This window comes from Chamaea fasciata, unplaced genomic scaffold (genome assembly GCF_029207755.1).
Source record: "Chamaea fasciata isolate MVZ Bird 193981 ecotype frontalis unplaced genomic scaffold, bChaFas1.0.hap1 SCAF_2, whole genome shotgun sequence".
NCBI classification, from domain to species: domain Eukaryota; kingdom Metazoa; phylum Chordata; class Aves; order Passeriformes; family Sylviidae; genus Chamaea; species Chamaea fasciata.
Window position 1 is genome coordinate 45,315,149 of NW_027094087.1, and position 17,379 is coordinate 45,332,527.

General features: G+C 36.8%; 1 protein-coding gene across 2 annotated transcripts in view; it reads right to left on the minus strand.

Moving 5' to 3' along the window:
• Positions 1-17,379, minus strand: part of MIPEP (mitochondrial intermediate peptidase) — a 67,253-nt gene that overhangs the window by 7,934 nt on the left and 41,940 nt on the right. The window contains exons 16-17 of one of the 2 annotated variants that reach the window (XM_066175881.1): positions 14,805-14,924; positions 773-894 (exon numbers count right to left, since the gene is read on the minus strand). In XM_066175881.1, coding sequence (XP_066031978.1) covers positions 773-894; positions 14,805-14,924 — 242 coding nt within the window. The remainder of the gene's footprint in view (positions 1-772; positions 895-14,804; positions 14,925-17,379) is intronic. The other variant, XM_066175882.1, reaches the window with a different exon arrangement.

The window sequence follows — 17,379 nt, forward strand, 5'->3', positions numbered from 1 at the left end:
CTTCACTCAGGTTTGCTTCTAGGATCTCTACAGAATTCACAGACAGAGACCAAATAAAATTTTCCACCCCAAAACAATGACTGATGCCACGTTGACTCCTCAAATTCAAATTACATTTAAAATTCCACTGTGAGGAACTGAACTAGACAAATTTTATACATAGGTGTGCTGGTGCTTATAGAAGCTAATTTACAAACAACATTTCAGGTTTCACTGTGCCAAAGGGAAAAGCTGCTCTGTTACAATACCCTGAACATTCAGCAAAGATATAAGAATGCTTACAATTTGAGACCTCGCAATTTGCCTTTTAATTTTACAAAGTGAAATGAGTAGGATAGCTATACTGAGCGTTGGAGTTGGTAACATGAAGCTTGTTTAATACCAACAGCTGCTTTGATTTCAATAGAATATTACAAGATATTAGGCACCTATGAATTTCAAGCTCTCTAATGATATTCTAAATAGGGATTTCAGTGCCTCCCAGCTGACACACCTGTATTTTAAAACACTGACACAATTTTTTTTGCACCAACGAACATGTCCCAAAGTGTGTGTGTTTATATATATGTGTATACATATATATCTCTATGTGGTTATTTCATGCTTTGTAGTCCTCTAAAAATCCTCTTAATCAAGAAAATTAAAATTTCCTCTTAAAATCAAGAAAAACACTAAAAACTAATTTGCGTAAAAAAGCCCACTAACCTAATTTGTTTCATGTTTTCCAGAAGCAACTAGCATTTCATTCTATTTAACATTTTTGTGTTTTTACCTATCAAACGGGTTCTGAGCAAAACACTGTTTCCACACCATAGAGGCAACTGCCCTGGACATGAGGTAGGAGTAGTATTTGGCACCGTAGCCTACGAGGTGACTGAATCGCAGCTGCCAGGCCTGTAAAAACAAAAAAACCCCAAACCCCATGTTATCTTTTTAATTCTTTATATTGTTCAACATTTTCCTATGTATGATGGAAGAAATCTGGTACTATTAATGACAAACAAAAAAGAAAAAAAAGAAACAAAAATAGCCACCGAAAATAAATCCCAGAATGAACAATCCTTGATTGAAGAGGCATTTTTCAACTGAAATGCTGTATATCCAATATGCTGATCATGAGCATTAAAACTATATATAAGCAGGGTCAGAAGGGGAGAAAATCAAGCAGTAAAATACTCATACTCGACAATAGCTGTGTAGTTCTATTGGTCTTGAACAAAACTTACAACTACCTTGTTACAAGTAACATTTGATAATTTTCCATGTGGGTAAGTGCAATATCACACTCAGAAAAGTACAATTTATAACTTTTGTTGAAAACAAAATAGTAATAGTGACTTGTGCTTAATGCTATAAGAAAATACAGCTTTCCACCTGGCAACAATCTTAGAAGTACACAAATTCCATCAACACGCAATGCCACAATCCATAGATTTGTCTGCACATTTTTGAATGTGTATATATAGCAGATTATAGCGATAATATAATCCAATAATTATATTGCTATTCATATGTATTGTTACTTTGCATTGTGACTCATTCAAGTGATGACAGACTTATTGTTTAATGCTGTTTAGTGTTGACTGTTTCCTTGTTTTCTTAGCAAAGAAAATCAGAACTATCAGCTTTATCTTCACAGAAATCAAAATACTTTTTTCTTTTTGCTTCTCTGACTTCAACAGGATAATTTAAACTCTGACAGACCTCCAAAAGTCATCTGGTCCAACCCCCACTCAAAGCAAAGCCAGCTCTGAAGAGATTTCTCAAGGCTCTGTCTAAAGTCTGCAGGGATAAAGATCTAATCAACTCTCCAGTGTGATGTGTTAAGGCAAGTAGGTCTAAACTGAAATGCTGTTTCCCAACAGATTCAGGCATAGTTTTTGAAATGAGAATGGATGACTGTATAAAGGAAGGAATATGAAACTTCCTTTGCCCTGTTGGCTCTGAGGAAACTCCAGAGAGAAAATAAGTGCCCTATCTTATTCATCCTCCTATACAAAGTCAAAACTCTAAACATTCTTGTGATACGTCTGTTGCCATGACTTTTGCAGGTACTATATAACAAACAGAGTTTCAAAGAGGAACTAGAAGATAAACAATAATGTAGCATAACAGATGTTTTAAATTTAAATCCATGAGCTGTGAGATGCTTGGTCTTACCCTACCATCAATGGCTGAAATTCTGATACAGCCAAACAAAAAAGTGAAAGGACACGTGTAATTTTCCAAAACTATTTGTCTTTGTGATTCTTTAGTGTAATTAACAAACTCCTTCTTTTTTACAGCTGAAATAAACTATGCTTCTTTGTTCAAGAAATTGCTGATTATTATCTTATTCTCCAATACCCAAAAAGATATATATGTATTCTAAAAAAAAGACCAAATGAAAGGGTGGAAAAAGTAAGTATTTGGCTTTTACTTACGTCTTTTTTCCTTAAAAGAAAAGGGAGCAAACAGTGCCTCATAATCTAAATTACTGAACAGCTGACGAGAAACAAGTTGCTAGCTACACTGCCTTTCCTGAGCAACACCTACAAATAAAGTTCTCAAAGTTAGCTGTAGTTCAGCCATTCTAAAGCTACTTTTTACAAGATGGTTACCTCCACCCTAACACAGGTACCCAAAACAAATGGAATTTGCCATGGGTGAGCAATAGAGCCTGTACTGGTGACCTACACAACTAAAGTAGGAGTAGAGGAGAAGCAAGGTTAAATAAGATAAAAAATCTCCAGTCTTCAATTTTCCAATGGATCTTGAGGCATGGTACAAATTCTTAACAAGGATTAACTTTTTTTCTCTTTTTTTAAAGAGAAAAAGCACTGTCCTGTATTTCATTGTAATGCAAGTGTGTTACAACATCCAGCTTGGACACGGAGTCTCTGCTTTGCTTTGAAAGTATTCTGGTTGCCATGTTTATACTATATAGTTATAGTTTTTCCAACTGGTCCCTTAATTATAACCATAATCATTAAACTAAAAGCACATTTTGAAACCAAGCAGAGACTACATTTTTAGAAGACTGAGCAGAAAAACATGTCAGTTTCTTTTATAATAAGTTTTTAAAGTTATGATTAGAAGTTTCTACTCTCTCTCTCTGGAATGCGGAAAACTTTACTGATGAATTGGTTTCACATACTCAGAAATAGTTTTTAGGCTACAAACAAAAATAATTTCCAGGTGTTTGGCATAGTGAAGGATGTTTCTACCTCTCCCATCAGAAAGGAATTACTTTGATGATCATATAAGCTGTAACTAAGACAGTATGTCTTCCTTGAAACCTCAGATTACATTGCTCACTCAAATGCTCCTGGCATTTAATGGTCTCCACCTAAACCAGCTCATCTGCACTTTCAGATTGATCAACTGCTCAATTTATGGGGTTTGTTGAAACTCTGTATGACGAATAAGCAAGGAGAAAAGAGCAACTTCTCAGCAATCTATCCAAAATCAAAAGTTTGATTTCAAAGGCTGCACCTAAAATAGGCCTCGGTACCCTCCGCTCAATTTTGTTCGACCTTGTCTTCGCTACTAACCTTTACTAACAAACTTCCCATTGTTTCCTTTCAAAGAGAAAAGGAAAGGATACAGAAAGACCAAGGAATGACACTGCTCATCTCCCTCCCTGCATCTGGAGAGGCTTGCAAATATGATGAAGTGGAAATTTAAAAATTCATTCGGAGCAGGACAGTATCTAAAACAAGAAACAGAAATGAAGGATGAGTCAAACTGAAACTAAGATTATTTTCCCATTGCAAACAGCAGCAAAGGAAAACCAATAACAAACAGTGCTATTTCCTACTTAAATTTGAAGCCTATATTTAATTTTATTTTTTTTAATTAGTACAGATTTTCCCCACTCTAGAGCATGAATAACTTTATCCTGTAATAATTTCCTGTCACTACTTTTGTCCCAGTCCTCACAAAAAGCTCCTGATCAGGAACTCCCAAATCTTCAATATTACCCAGAACCCATAACATTATTCAAGTACATTTTCTGATTCTGTGCTGTCCTAACAATTAACTTTTCAAGACTGGACTTAGCCACCTATAAAAATGTATTTAAACATCAAAACACCCATCCTCTACCCTAATCCACAAGGAGCTATCTGCCCACATAAAAAAACCACTTCCTCTCCTCCTACTTCATACAGAGATTACGATCTAGGCAATAAAATGTTCAAAAAACAAGAATATATAGGCTACTGCTCCATTAAAAAGTTCTATGATGAATAAAAAGACATTCCCCATCACTGCAAATGTATTTAAAACTAAATGCTTGACCTTGTACCATAAACCCCTATTTCTCTATTTTAATGAATTCAGCTATTAGATTACTTGATTTCTTGTGTTATTTCTAACGAGGAGTTAGAAATTAAGAAAAAACCAAAAATGACATATCAAATTCCCTTTTGGACAGGGTAAAGGCTAGACATGTAGAACTAGGACAGTCTCCTTATTAAATGTTATATTTTTGGTAAGCAGCTAGAAAGTTAATGAAACTCTGAGTAATTGCTTACTTCAAAAAGTTCCATGAACCCATTCCAGGAGTTTATAAAACAGCGCATTTTACAGCATAGCCCATGGGTTGTGATTATATGCCATCCACAGGTCATGTTCATGCCTGCTTTTTATTCAACACAACAGACTGCAATAAAGGTGTGTGACTGATCCACTGCTGTTATTAAACAGGCTTTTTTTCCACCAACATTATCAATCTTTTCTTATAACCATGTCTGAAGCATTTCCAAAATTCCATGTGCAATGGCTTTCCACCCCATCATGTGAAAACAAAAATACCTTACTGATACTTCAACATTCTCACACCTTATCAGGACTTTAATTTTTAAAGTCCTTGTAGCATACATTCTTAGGGTAAGATTCAGTTCATTTTACTTTAGCTATCTTAAACTCTGTTTTGCCCAAACTAGTCACACAGGTCTCCTTTATAGTAGAGGACAGAAATATTTATCTTGTTATCTTTTGAGAGGATAGGATTACTGCTTTAGGAGAAACCTGAATAATTTTCTACACCTCCCATCTTCTATTCAAAAGTTAAGTCCCTTCATTCATTTTAACAATGCGGTAGGATCAGCTAAACAAAACTATTTTGCGGGCTACATTAGTTTAGGATTCAATTATTTGAATTTCAAATTTAGAACTGTTAACAATGTCACAAAAATAATCTGATACAAAAATTTATGTGTGATGGTAAAAAGACAAAATTGAAAGAAAATCCCTAAGTAGCTCAATATATACTAAGCTAGCTTTTGCTTGAGCATGAGTAAAAATTGTTCCTGAGAGCTCCACTAATTTCATCAGGAATCAATGCTACAAAATCCTACTACATCTTTTGAAAAGAAATCCTACAGAAATTCTTGACTATTGCTTGGACTTTTCAAAATGTTCTTCTGACAGTTTCTGCTGTGACTTTAGGTACTTTAAAGCATATTCATGTCCATTTTGCTTTGTATCTAAAGACAAAAGCACAAGTCAGAACCTGAAAATACCCAATACTAAATCAAGGGAAGGATTTTTGTCATTTAAGATTTCTAATTACAAAATGTGTGCTACAGTAATTACGTCAATGAGTAAGTTGTTGAATTGTTTCCATGAAAAAAAATATTTGATGGAGATGATATCTGGTGCCCTCCCCCTTCTTAATTAAAATCTTATTCTGGCAGGAAACCCAACAAAAGAGCAGCCAACTTATCTCTTTCAGCGGCTACTGGGTGGAGAACCCATTGTGTCTGGCACTAACTTGATAGTGCTGCTCCCAATGCCCTTGAATTTAGCTATCAGCACAGCTGGAAAACTCCTGAGAGTCAAGGGGAAGCTGCAGGCTCTGGTTCCTCGGAGCCAGGAGAGAAGAGAAGGGTCATTAGCATGGGAATCACCACACGCTACTTCCCTCTGCTGAGGCCAAGGTTTATCAGCACCAGTGGAAACCCAGGACAAGGCTGCTCTGCCATGCAGACTAGCACACTTTGGCCAGTGCTTTGAAGATGTCCTTGACTCATTCTCACTTGAAGAAATGGTTTGATGAGTATCAGAGTGCAGAGTCTGCAAACTGTTTGTGCCAGTAGCTACCTCTGGGAAAAAGCTGGAGCACTCCCTGACTGTAGAAACAACTCTTCCATAGGTGGCTTGCTCTGTCAACTTACGTTCTGGATTTTTGACCTCAATCCCTCTAAGTTTTATACAATTACATCATCATTCTTCTGGAGTTTCACAATAATAACAAATTCAATAAAGAACCATTTTCTCTCCTGCAGTTTCTGATCTTGCTTAGAAGAACAGAAAAATAATTTCAAGAAACCTCATCTCGTGCTGTGCCTCTAACTCGCCTAATATCAATACTCTTCAGTTTCCCAGGGCCGTCCGTTTCTGTGTTAGGAATGGAGAGAACACAAAGTAAACCAAACCAGAGACACCGCTGACATTTCAGAAAGCGAGTCATGCAAGAGATTAAGATTTCAATTTGCAACACTTCCGTGTTTTTATTATAAAATGATAAATAAATCTAGCAAGGCAGGGAATGTAAATATTTTTGCAGTTGTTTACACTAAGGAAGAGGAAAGGAATTTAACATGCAATTAACCACTTAGGTGATTCTAGATATGTACCATATGGTCTTTGAATTGCTTAAAGAAAAATATTTCATTTTTATTTATAAACTATTCATGAATTTGAGCTGCTTACAGCAAAATCATTTAGAACTATTTACTCTATACCCTCTTCTCTCCTCCCAAGAAAGGGACCGAGGGGAGGGGATATGGGTGATAATAAAGAATACTAACATCAAAAATCTGTATGTATGATTTACATTGCTTAACAATCTTTAAAAGACTAAGATATGAAAATGGATTCTTTATTGTGTCCTTTAACTGACCTTATTTGGACAAGTTAAGAGACAATGTTACTTGTAAACATTGTAACCAGTCTTTCAAGTAAAATGCAAAAAATTTGCAAACATACTATTTCCAAACAAATCCTTTATGTCATACCATGCAATTCTACACAGATATACATGCAATACCCCCTCTTCAATTACAATTAGTAATTTCTATGATTGCCTAAGATTTAAATTCATAAGCCTGAGATAAACAGAATCAGGTCACTGTTTCCTTTGGGTACAGACTTGCACTGAAGCCGAAATTTTTTATATTACTTTTCCAATTAAACCTAATTTTACGTATTGACCTATTATTTTAAAATAAACATCATGAATGCAGCTTAAGATAAGCCCTTATACAGACCAAGAAATACCCTAAGTAACATGGTAACTGCAAAATATATTTGCAAGTACAACTTAGTCAAGTAAAGTATCTGAACCAACATTGGAAGATGAAATCACTTCCTGTTTACAGTCCTGTTTATTTACTATCTTTGGCTAGAGTCATTCGAGAAATGGATTTAAGGGATCATGACTTTAATCCTTAATCTGCTACAAGTGCAGTGTGAATTTAAAGGAATTACATACACCCCATCTCAGCCACCTTCTGTGAAGCAAAGGTACTAATAGTTCCTCTGTCTGGCTCTTTTCTGTTTTGACTTTTCATAGAAAGGATAGTGCACTTGAAGAGAAGTTCATTTCAGACTTTCTAGGGTGTGTTTATGGCAATGATGTTGTAATGATACAATGATACAATTCAGTTGTATCTATCACTGCAAATATAGCTCCACTACTGCAGTCTCAGGGGGGAAAAAGAACATGTGAGCCATGAAAACAGAACTACATCAAACTAGATGAAACTATCTGGGTTTTCATATATATGTACAATGTATCTAAATATATTCAAAATTTTAACAGGAGACCTATGCAACTACTTCTTGTACTGTTCCTTAAAATGGTCTACCACATGGTAAATATGGTCAATACTATCACTAAAGTATGTTTGAGTTTCATGGGGCTAATGCTTGGGAAAAGAATTTCCTTAAAAGTGCTTCATATCTTATGATATCTGTAAACACTCTACTGCTGTAGATAGTTGCCCAGTGAATAGTGTCATATAACCACTGGAAAACAAATCTTCACAGTATTTGCTATCAGCATTTTCATTATCATAAAATGAACTGAACTCCACAAAGACAGAAACCTAAACAAACCCTGAAAGGTGACTTTAAGAGCTTTTGAAACTCCCAGCATCTACTTTAATACTGACCTCAGCAGGGCACCAATCTTCTTGAAATGGCTTTTAGCTATTAATTATTTATAAAACTATCACTTCCCCAGAGTTTACTGTGCATTCCTTTATAAATCTTGTCCTCAGACCCAGACTCTTCAACCTGATTTTAAAGTATACTTTTAAGAAGGCTCATATGAAAACTAATCCAGGGACTTGCACTCTGTATAAACAACTTTAGTTTCCAACACGGCAAGGTAAAAATTACCTTGAACAGGTTACACAAACTTCAAGGGGTTGAGTACTAACATATGACTTCATCTCTCTTCAAAACTCAAAAAAGTGCAATATGAGCAACATCAGTACCTCTCAAGTAACTGCAGAGGGAGAAGAAGTGGAAAAGCCATCCTCTCTGAAGGTTCTCCGACTTTACTATGAAACTTACATCTCTGTGATCTACAACAGTGGTTTCTTTAAACCTACCTATAAGAGAGATGCAAGACACTGGGTGTCTGCTTCCCTGTTCAACAAATGAGGGAAAAAATTAACAATACTTTAAAAGATTAGCTACTACCCATAGTCACATTTGCTATAAATTATATAATTTTTTTCCCCTCGTACTATTTTCTCATTAATAAGAAACAAATAATCACAGCCTCAATCCCAAATAATTTTTCACAAAGGTTTTCAATACCATTCATGTGTGCTCATAAATCTCTCCTTGCTAGCCAAATATTGGATTTCCTTAACTTTCCTCATAGTTCATGTTTCCAATCTGAACAGATTCCTGGTGATGTCCACTTATAATGTTCCTGTCTGAAACTAAGCTTTCACCTTTGTCAGCATGTTTTCTGTGCATTGACTCAGCCACAAATCTACAGTTTGGTTGAACAATTATGATTTGCAAGGGTCAGAAAGCTTGCTAAGAGTAGTTATGCTATCAATTACTTACAACCTGTTTCCAAGATCAACCAATGTCTTAGGAAGAAAGTGGATTTTTTCTATCTTAGGCAGCTCATAACAAAACTGGGGTTATTTTGCTCACTTGATTGTTCTCAAGATTCTTATGAGCTGCTTAGTAATTGCTTCTACTACTTGTTGAGCGATAGAATCTGAACAATTAGTCCACAGTTCCCAAGTTCTTCTCCCTTATAAGAGCAGTTATCATAACACTACTTTTTCATGAGCTTGTGAGTGATAATTCCTCTAATTCACTGACTGTTTTGACAAGCTTAAATATTCTGACCATCTGACTACAACTAATCTAGTTATTTTGGTTTATTCTGTAATCTCAGTACTGTTTCAATCCATCTCAAAAATTGCATGTATTACCTATCTCATCAAATTTCACTTACTGTTTAAAAAATACTGAGGCAGAATAGAATATCACTGCTTTCTCTGGTATTTATTGTTGTTCTTTCTCCCACTCTCTTCTTGCTTCTTGAGTAATTATGTAATTCTATTACCTTCTTTACTTGTAATTTGCAACTCAGCATTTCTAGCCTTTTTTGTTTTGAATTCTTGCATTCTTTTAGTCATTATCTCTAGTCATATAATGATTTCTACTTTTTATTATCTTAATAAAGTTTTCAAGGGCTTGGTCCTTTACTGCCAAAGCTTTTGTGCATCAGGATGGTTTGTATCCTTGGTTCAGTCTCTTGGATAACTACATAATGTCTTTTGAATCATCATACTTAACTGCGTTCCAGTTCCAGCAAATATCTGGCAGCCTTCCTCTTTTTGATGCATTGTTTTTAATCATTATTGTTGGGTTTGGTTTCTAAGCTGCTCATTAGTACTTAACTTGTATTCAGTTTTTCGCACTTTTATATGGCTTTCACTTTTCTAATAACCTCCCTTTCTCAGATAGTCAGATACACAGGCTTCTTCCCCCACTGAGCTCTTTTTAGCATCTCACTGATTAGCACCATAAATTTTATTCCCTCATCTGCCATCCAGAACTGTTCTTTTTTAAAAGTTCTTTGCCAGTAGAACCCATTCTACCTTTTAACTGGTTTTTTTACATTTCCTTTAATCTGGCTTTCAGCTTTGCTTAGGTTCCAAGGTTACATCATAGCTTAGCCTAATAAATCTAAAATAAATTTTGGAAGGTTTTAGAGAGAATAAATATGAAGTGAAATTACAGTTTAAAATTTAATAGGCAGCCACTATGTAGCCTTCCTTACCAATAATCTTAAGATTTATGTTCACCACTTGAGTTTTCAGAATTCAAAACCACTTTTACCATCAGAGGTTAAAGGTTATCATTACTTACTTTAAGCCAGCTGCCTCATTGCTTGCTCAGTCTATTTATTCTTTTTATATGCATTACTGATATTCACATGAAATTCACATACAGAATGAGAGTTATATATAACTGCACATTAGTAGTCATTCCAAAAACCCAACAAGAAATCCTAAAACACATGCCACAAGGACACAGATGGTAGATTCTACAAGATACTTCACCCAAACTGCCAGCTAGCCCTCACTAGGCTGAGGAATAAGCCTGTTAAAACTACACTCTCTTGTACACAGATTTTCTTCAACAACAACAAAACAGGAGGCTTTGGCTCATGGCAGCCATGTGTGATGCAAAAACTATTTTCTCTCTGTAGAGAAGCCACTTCTGCTGACTGACATCAACTCCTCCTCAGCTGACCAAACTCCCATGCCCCTGCATGTTCCCTGTGTTTTCAGCACCCATGGCAAACCACATCTTCCCACAGTGCCTGACAGCCTCCCTGAGCAAGGACTCCAAATGTTAGGTTGCATCTCATTCATTGATTTCCTTTGTCAGGAACATGACAGAGACAACCACAGCAAGTTAAGACAAGGACCTAGGTGGAGCCTTCCAAGGTCAGGATCCCTGTCTGGGCAGAGTCCTCCCAGCTGCAGGAAGAAGACAGACTAACAATCACATTGGTGATACACCATTTTCATACACGTCTTTGCTCTAGGGTATCTCTCACAATACCTGCCTTGTCTCCTGTTGGCAAACTTGGCTGGCTAACATTTTTGGTCTCACAGGTGTTTTGGTTTTTCCAAACACTGGCAACCATAGGCCATACTGCCAACGAAATTTGCATTCTGGACAAAACTATATAACCATAATTAAACCTGTAACCTGATGCACATTTTATGACACCAGTAAAGGTGGTCCTTCTGAACTAATATGCATTTTTAATATGCTCAAACAAAAAGGCATATAGCAAATTACTCAGTGTTCCAAAAAAATATCAAAGGCGCCCAACATAGCAACATGTTGCCTCCTATCAAATATAATTATAATGATGTGTGCGGGTTAATTCCATCAACACACTTTGTATTCAAGCACCACACAAGAAATTTAGCCGTTTCTGGAAGAAAAGCAAACCAGAAGACCACATAATTTTAAAAAATGCAAAAGAGATTATTTGGCAATGATCTAAAAAAGAACCCAGATTCACTATGCCTAACTCTTCAAAACCATTTTTCCTCACAGTCACAGTTAAACCAACATCTCCCACCAAAATTCCAGATTAGAAAAGGTTACTGCAATGCACAGACAATTAATAGGTAACTCCATATTAATTTTCTGAAAATAAGAATCAGTAACTAAAACTACTTACAAAGAAAATACAGGTATGATGATCTGGGCAGCTGGTGTTTATTGTACAACCACTTCATTATTGAGAGCTCTTTCCTGTAACTGCAGGAGGCTGCAAACTCCACTATGAGTGCAGAGTCTGTTTACCCTGTGTGTCGTTTTCTGTTACAGTATTGAACCAAGCCCCCAGCAGGAGATAGGAATTATTATGCTTGGCGAAGGACTAGCAAGGGCACACCATTAAGTTTTGATGACGGTCTCAAAGGAAAGTAGTTTTCAAGTCTGAACTTGGGGTACATGAGGGGACAAAGCAACAGATTATGGGGAGAAACTTTGATCATGTCTCAGATTGATCAAAGGGTCACCTGATACATGTTCAAAAGCCTCTCTGGGCATCCTGGGGACAAAGGTACAGACCAGAGGAGATACTCCAAAAGCAGACAGTATCATCAACTGCAAGGCAGGCCATAATAAATGAGAACTGACTTCACAGGAGATAAGAAATAAGCCATGATTAGAAGAAAAGTTTGGGGCAAAAGCAGAGTACTGAATTCCCCACAGTGCACAGATTTTGACACAATGTACATTCAGGAAGAAGTGGCTGGAAAAAGTACGGCCATTATTATTATTATTATTATTATTATTATTATTATTATTATTATTATTATTATTATTATGTTTATTATTATGTTTATTATTATGTTTATTATTATTATGTTTATTATATTTATTCTGCTTTCTTAAAAGAACCAAAAAAAAGACTTGTTTGCTTTTTAAAGGTATCATAAGGACTCAAGAATCCAGCCTGTGCAGAACTGCTCTTCATTTTCCAGACTCAGTAACACTAATCTCCTCTGGCAACAAACCTGCCAGACATTACAAAAAACAAGCAGATACATTTCCTTGCCCCCTGCCTGGCAGTCATCAGCTTCTAGATTCAGTAACAGAGCAATGAAATCCCAGGGGAATTTCATCCTCCCGGAGCCAGCAGTCAACTTTGTACACTTTTGAACAGATAAGCAACGGCCAGCCAGAAATTGAGATTTGCATTATTCAGACAAACAAAGTCTAGTGGGGTGCTGCTTCCCTGTGCTTCCATGTGACTTCCTTTCTGCCTTGCATGTGGCACCAGCTCCTGTGCCTGTCTGCATCAACGCAGCCAATGCAAACACTGCTGTGTGCAATGCCTGCTGCCCCAGTGTCTACAAAATCTGTTTGAACAGCAAATCTAGACCTCAACAGGACTTCTTTTCCACTATCGCTCAACAGGACTTTTTTTGCACCATTCCTCCTACTGTTGGGACGTTACGCGTGATGCTTAGGTTTACCTTAAATAGGTACACCCCATAGGTGCAACAGCATTTACTTATTAGGTGTAGCTTATATGCCTCATTTGGAAAGCACTGTAACAAAAAGACACATGCAAATTGTCTGATTATCTGAGCTGTGCCTGAGAATGACAGAAATTCATCTGCTGAAGACACATGCTGTAGCTCTACTTCAGAAAGTAAGTCTGCACAATTAGACTGAAGCCCAACCAAGTACATTCAGAGGATATTTACTGAATTTACTTGCCTGTCAAGACCAGTAAAAGAGAATTAGAGTTCATCAGGAAGAGATAATAATGGATGCTTGCAGCCCTGACAGATAATGCCGCCACAGGAAAATAACATTAATGCAGTGAAGATCTTCACTGAGGAAGAATTACTCTTACCCAACAGCACTGACTGAAGATATAGAAGCCTGACTTAGCAATATGTAACTGAATCTAAATGTATGGAGAACAGATAAAATTCAAATAATCAAAACACTTTGTTTTCCCCGCCAGCTCTGTAAGTACCTAGCCAAATAACAGACGAAAATAAAAACTGGTCTCTACTACTGTATTTCAATGTCTATCTCTGAAATCAAATGCAAGGAGGAAATATATTCTCTTCACTTAAAAACCCCAGCTTTTACTTTCAAGGCGTTTTTTTTAATCTGTACTACAAATTAAACTGCAAACGTGTCTCAAGTTTGGAAGAAAGAACAGCAAAGGACAGCAAGACAAACTACAGACATTAATTACTCTACAGAGTACTAATGTTATTCTAATGCAATTTTTCACTGTTTCACTGAAATTTAAACTGTCTTACAGTTCTTGACAGTAATGCTACATTCAATAAATAAAAACATAGACTTTGATTATTCATAAATTCACAGTACATTTTGCTGGGATTAAGTTCCAGGCCAAAACTTGTTGTCCCACTTCAAAACGATTCTAGCGTCACTACAAGATGTTACACTTTTTTGGAGGTGTGAGCAGTGGCAGTAGAGTTTTGAAAAGGAAATGGATGTCCCAACACCATTCTCAGAGAAGGAAATACACATTTTGCTAAGGAGAAAAGTACATTTTATGAGAAGCAGAAAAAGGATTTGGGTATTCTGACCACAGTGTCAAACAGTGACTGGGGAGCCAGGCTCCAGGTGGGAATTCAGCTTCACACAGACCAGGAAATCCTGTGATTGCTGTCTATGCAAACTGCACCTTGGGCTATCACATGAAGTACAGAGCAAACACATGTCATGATGAAGATCAAAATTACATAGCTCAGTAGAACTCTAGGCTTTTACACTTTCAGATAACACATGGAAGGATAAATGACATGACAAAGGCCACAGGAATACAGTGAAAAAAACACTTCCATTTCCTGCTTCACACTTTCTCTCATGCTGACCACATACAAACACCAATGTGCAGCATAGTGTTTTGCTGCCTTTTATAAGCAGCCTTCAGAAAGTTAGAATAAACCCTATTTTCAGTATATTGTTTCCAGTGCCTTCCTTACTAAGAAGATAAAGTCAAGGTAATGGAGTTCATCATTATGAGACTATACCTAAACAAAAACAAGTACATTAATTTTGATTTTGGGCTGAAAATTTCCAACACACTACTCTCTGGATCAACTGAGTGAAAGAAAGAAACCTCTTTCAATATAATAATACAGCAAGAAGCATTTAAGTGTGCAGGGCAACAGTCAGGGAGAGGGAGGAGTACTATTATGCTGTCAAAGAAAAGGTACAGTTTACACAGTTATTCTGTTGCTACTCACTGTATTGTGTACATATGGCAATCCATAAACTTTCTCCTGTGTTTCCTTTAAAATTTCTGTGGTTGACTTTTTTAGAGGGTGTTTACCATGGTAGATTTGGTCCAAGACAGCATAAAATACCTGAAGAGAGAAAATGCATTTGTCTTTGCCACATGTCTTTGGCATACAAAAACCAAAAAAGACACAAAGAAAAGAACATGAGATATGGACTATGGAGAGGGAATAGTCTAAATACACATGGTTTGGAAATCTGCTATCATTAGTATAAAATACTGATGTCATACAAGGAGAGAAACAGGTTTTTGGAGAACACCAACCAGCACCATCATGACCTTTCATAAATCCATGTTTAGGCCACTTAGCACACATGGAGTAATAAATTGTCCGCATTTTTAAAATAAATTAGGATCTGTCCCTAAAGTGCTCCAATAATTCCCCTTTTCAAGAACAGTATTTCTAAATAGATTTAATAAAACCCCCCTATTTTTAAGTTATTTATTTTCAAGTTATTTAAGTGGACACTGCAAAATAAGACACATCTATTTCAAGAATAAGACACATCTATTTCAAGATGTGTACATGCAGCCATGAGAACACTTCAACCCTGCAGGGGCAAGTTATGGCTTAGGCAGTGAAAATAAGAATCATGTTAAGAATATTACAGAATCAACGAGGTTGGAAAAGACCTCCAAGATTATCAAGTGCAACCTTTGACAACAAAGCACCATATGCACCACACAGAGCTGTAGCTGATGCTACTGAGCTCCTGCTAGAGCCCTGCAACAGCACAGTACTAAGGCAGAATTTTTCCTTTATTTTAGGTCACCATCAGAGCAATAAATCGGTAAAGTGTAAGCTTAGCTCAAAGCACACTGCACCAGGAGGGTACTCTGCCAGAAGTAAAAGCTGCTGCACGAGCAGTTTTTATGCATGTGAACTACAGCAGAACCCAGGTGTGTGACCAAATTACTGAGGTGTTCTGACAGTGGGAAAGCTGCACCATTAAAAAGACTTTCCAAGCAAAGACAGCAAAGCCGAGTCTCTGGCACGGTAACAAAAAACATGAAACAGGCATGGACAGAAGAAATGATTGCAACATTTTTTTTTTTAGTATGAAGATTTCCTATTTTGTGGAAGCACAACGAAGACAGAGGACACCCACTGCTGTGCAACACAAGATTTTTTGAGAAGTTTGATGGATCCAGATGTTTAAGGGAAGAGATCATCCTGTGGTAGGCAAATTTCATAGGAAAGTTGACAATAAGGAGCCTTAAAAAGCTCTTTTGCAAGGAATGAAGCAAATAATTTGGCTAGAGATTCAGGCCCAGTCACACTCCCAGAGTGCAATACCATCCCCAATGACAAACACACTGTTCCAGGAACTATAACCACAAAATTTTATGGAGAAAAAGTTGTTTGCATGTTTTATGTTATCTAAATAAAACAGCCCCTTGAACCTCTGAAAAGCTTCTTTATTATGAAATTTTAGTACAAATCATTCTGAACTCTTCAATAATTTATCAGAATTCAGCATCTTTTAATTTGTTCTGGATACAACATGTCGTTTCACCAAAATCGTGACTGTTTCTACAGGAGTATATTCCTTCCGTTTGAATAAGCTGTCTTCTAACATACAGAATTCTGATAAACCCTTTGACAATCTCTCTTGACAAATAACTAATGTGCACATCGATTTTTTTTCCAAGAAAAACGGAGGGTTATAAGCAGGGGGGTGAATAAGCCGTGACTTGCAGGAGCTACTCCTAGATTTCCTGCTTGCTTCCTAAATGGCTAACAAGGATAAGAGAGGTCAGCAAGACTCAACTTGCACAACCACCCATTAATGACATTGCAAGTTTTGTGTCCCAGGTAGCAACACTGAACAAGACATGTAAGCACTCAACATCTACAAATGCAGAGTAGGCAGCAAGCACCTGTTCAGACTAAAAATATAGAGAAACCTATACTACACTGCAAAAACTACAATAATTTTTCCTCTTATTTATATAAGAAGAGAAAGAGGCTTTACAATGGCTCTGCATTCCTAGCCACTAGAATCTCATTCAATTTTTTTACATAGTTTAACAAAAGCTACAGGTTTATGGTTGCAGGGGTGACTGAGAGCATGAGGCACAGTAAGTACCATGAATAGACCTGAAAATGACCTGATGTAATAGTTTAACAAAAGCTCACTTTCTCCTGTCACCTTAGACCTTTTTAACTCTGCAGCTGTCATTTCACACCAACTTCCCCTCTCCACTCTACAAAACCCAAATCAATCATGAGGAACTTCAGCATCTGACAACAGACTTTAGTGTCAAGCTTCAGTACAGCCTTGATCCTCCTTCTGTCTCCCATCTTTGTTTGGACCAGTCTGCAGCTGCTCTTCAGTGTTCCTCACAAGATGAGGGAACTGCATCTGCACTGCAGGGGACCTTCTCTAAAGTGAAATTTGGAGTGAAGCAGTTTGTGGTCAAGGAGCAAAAGCTCAACTCACAGCTAGGAAGTGGGGAAATGTCAACTGAAGGTGAGTGAAATGTTCTGCCTAAGGAACAATGTGGTGACAGGGAAATGA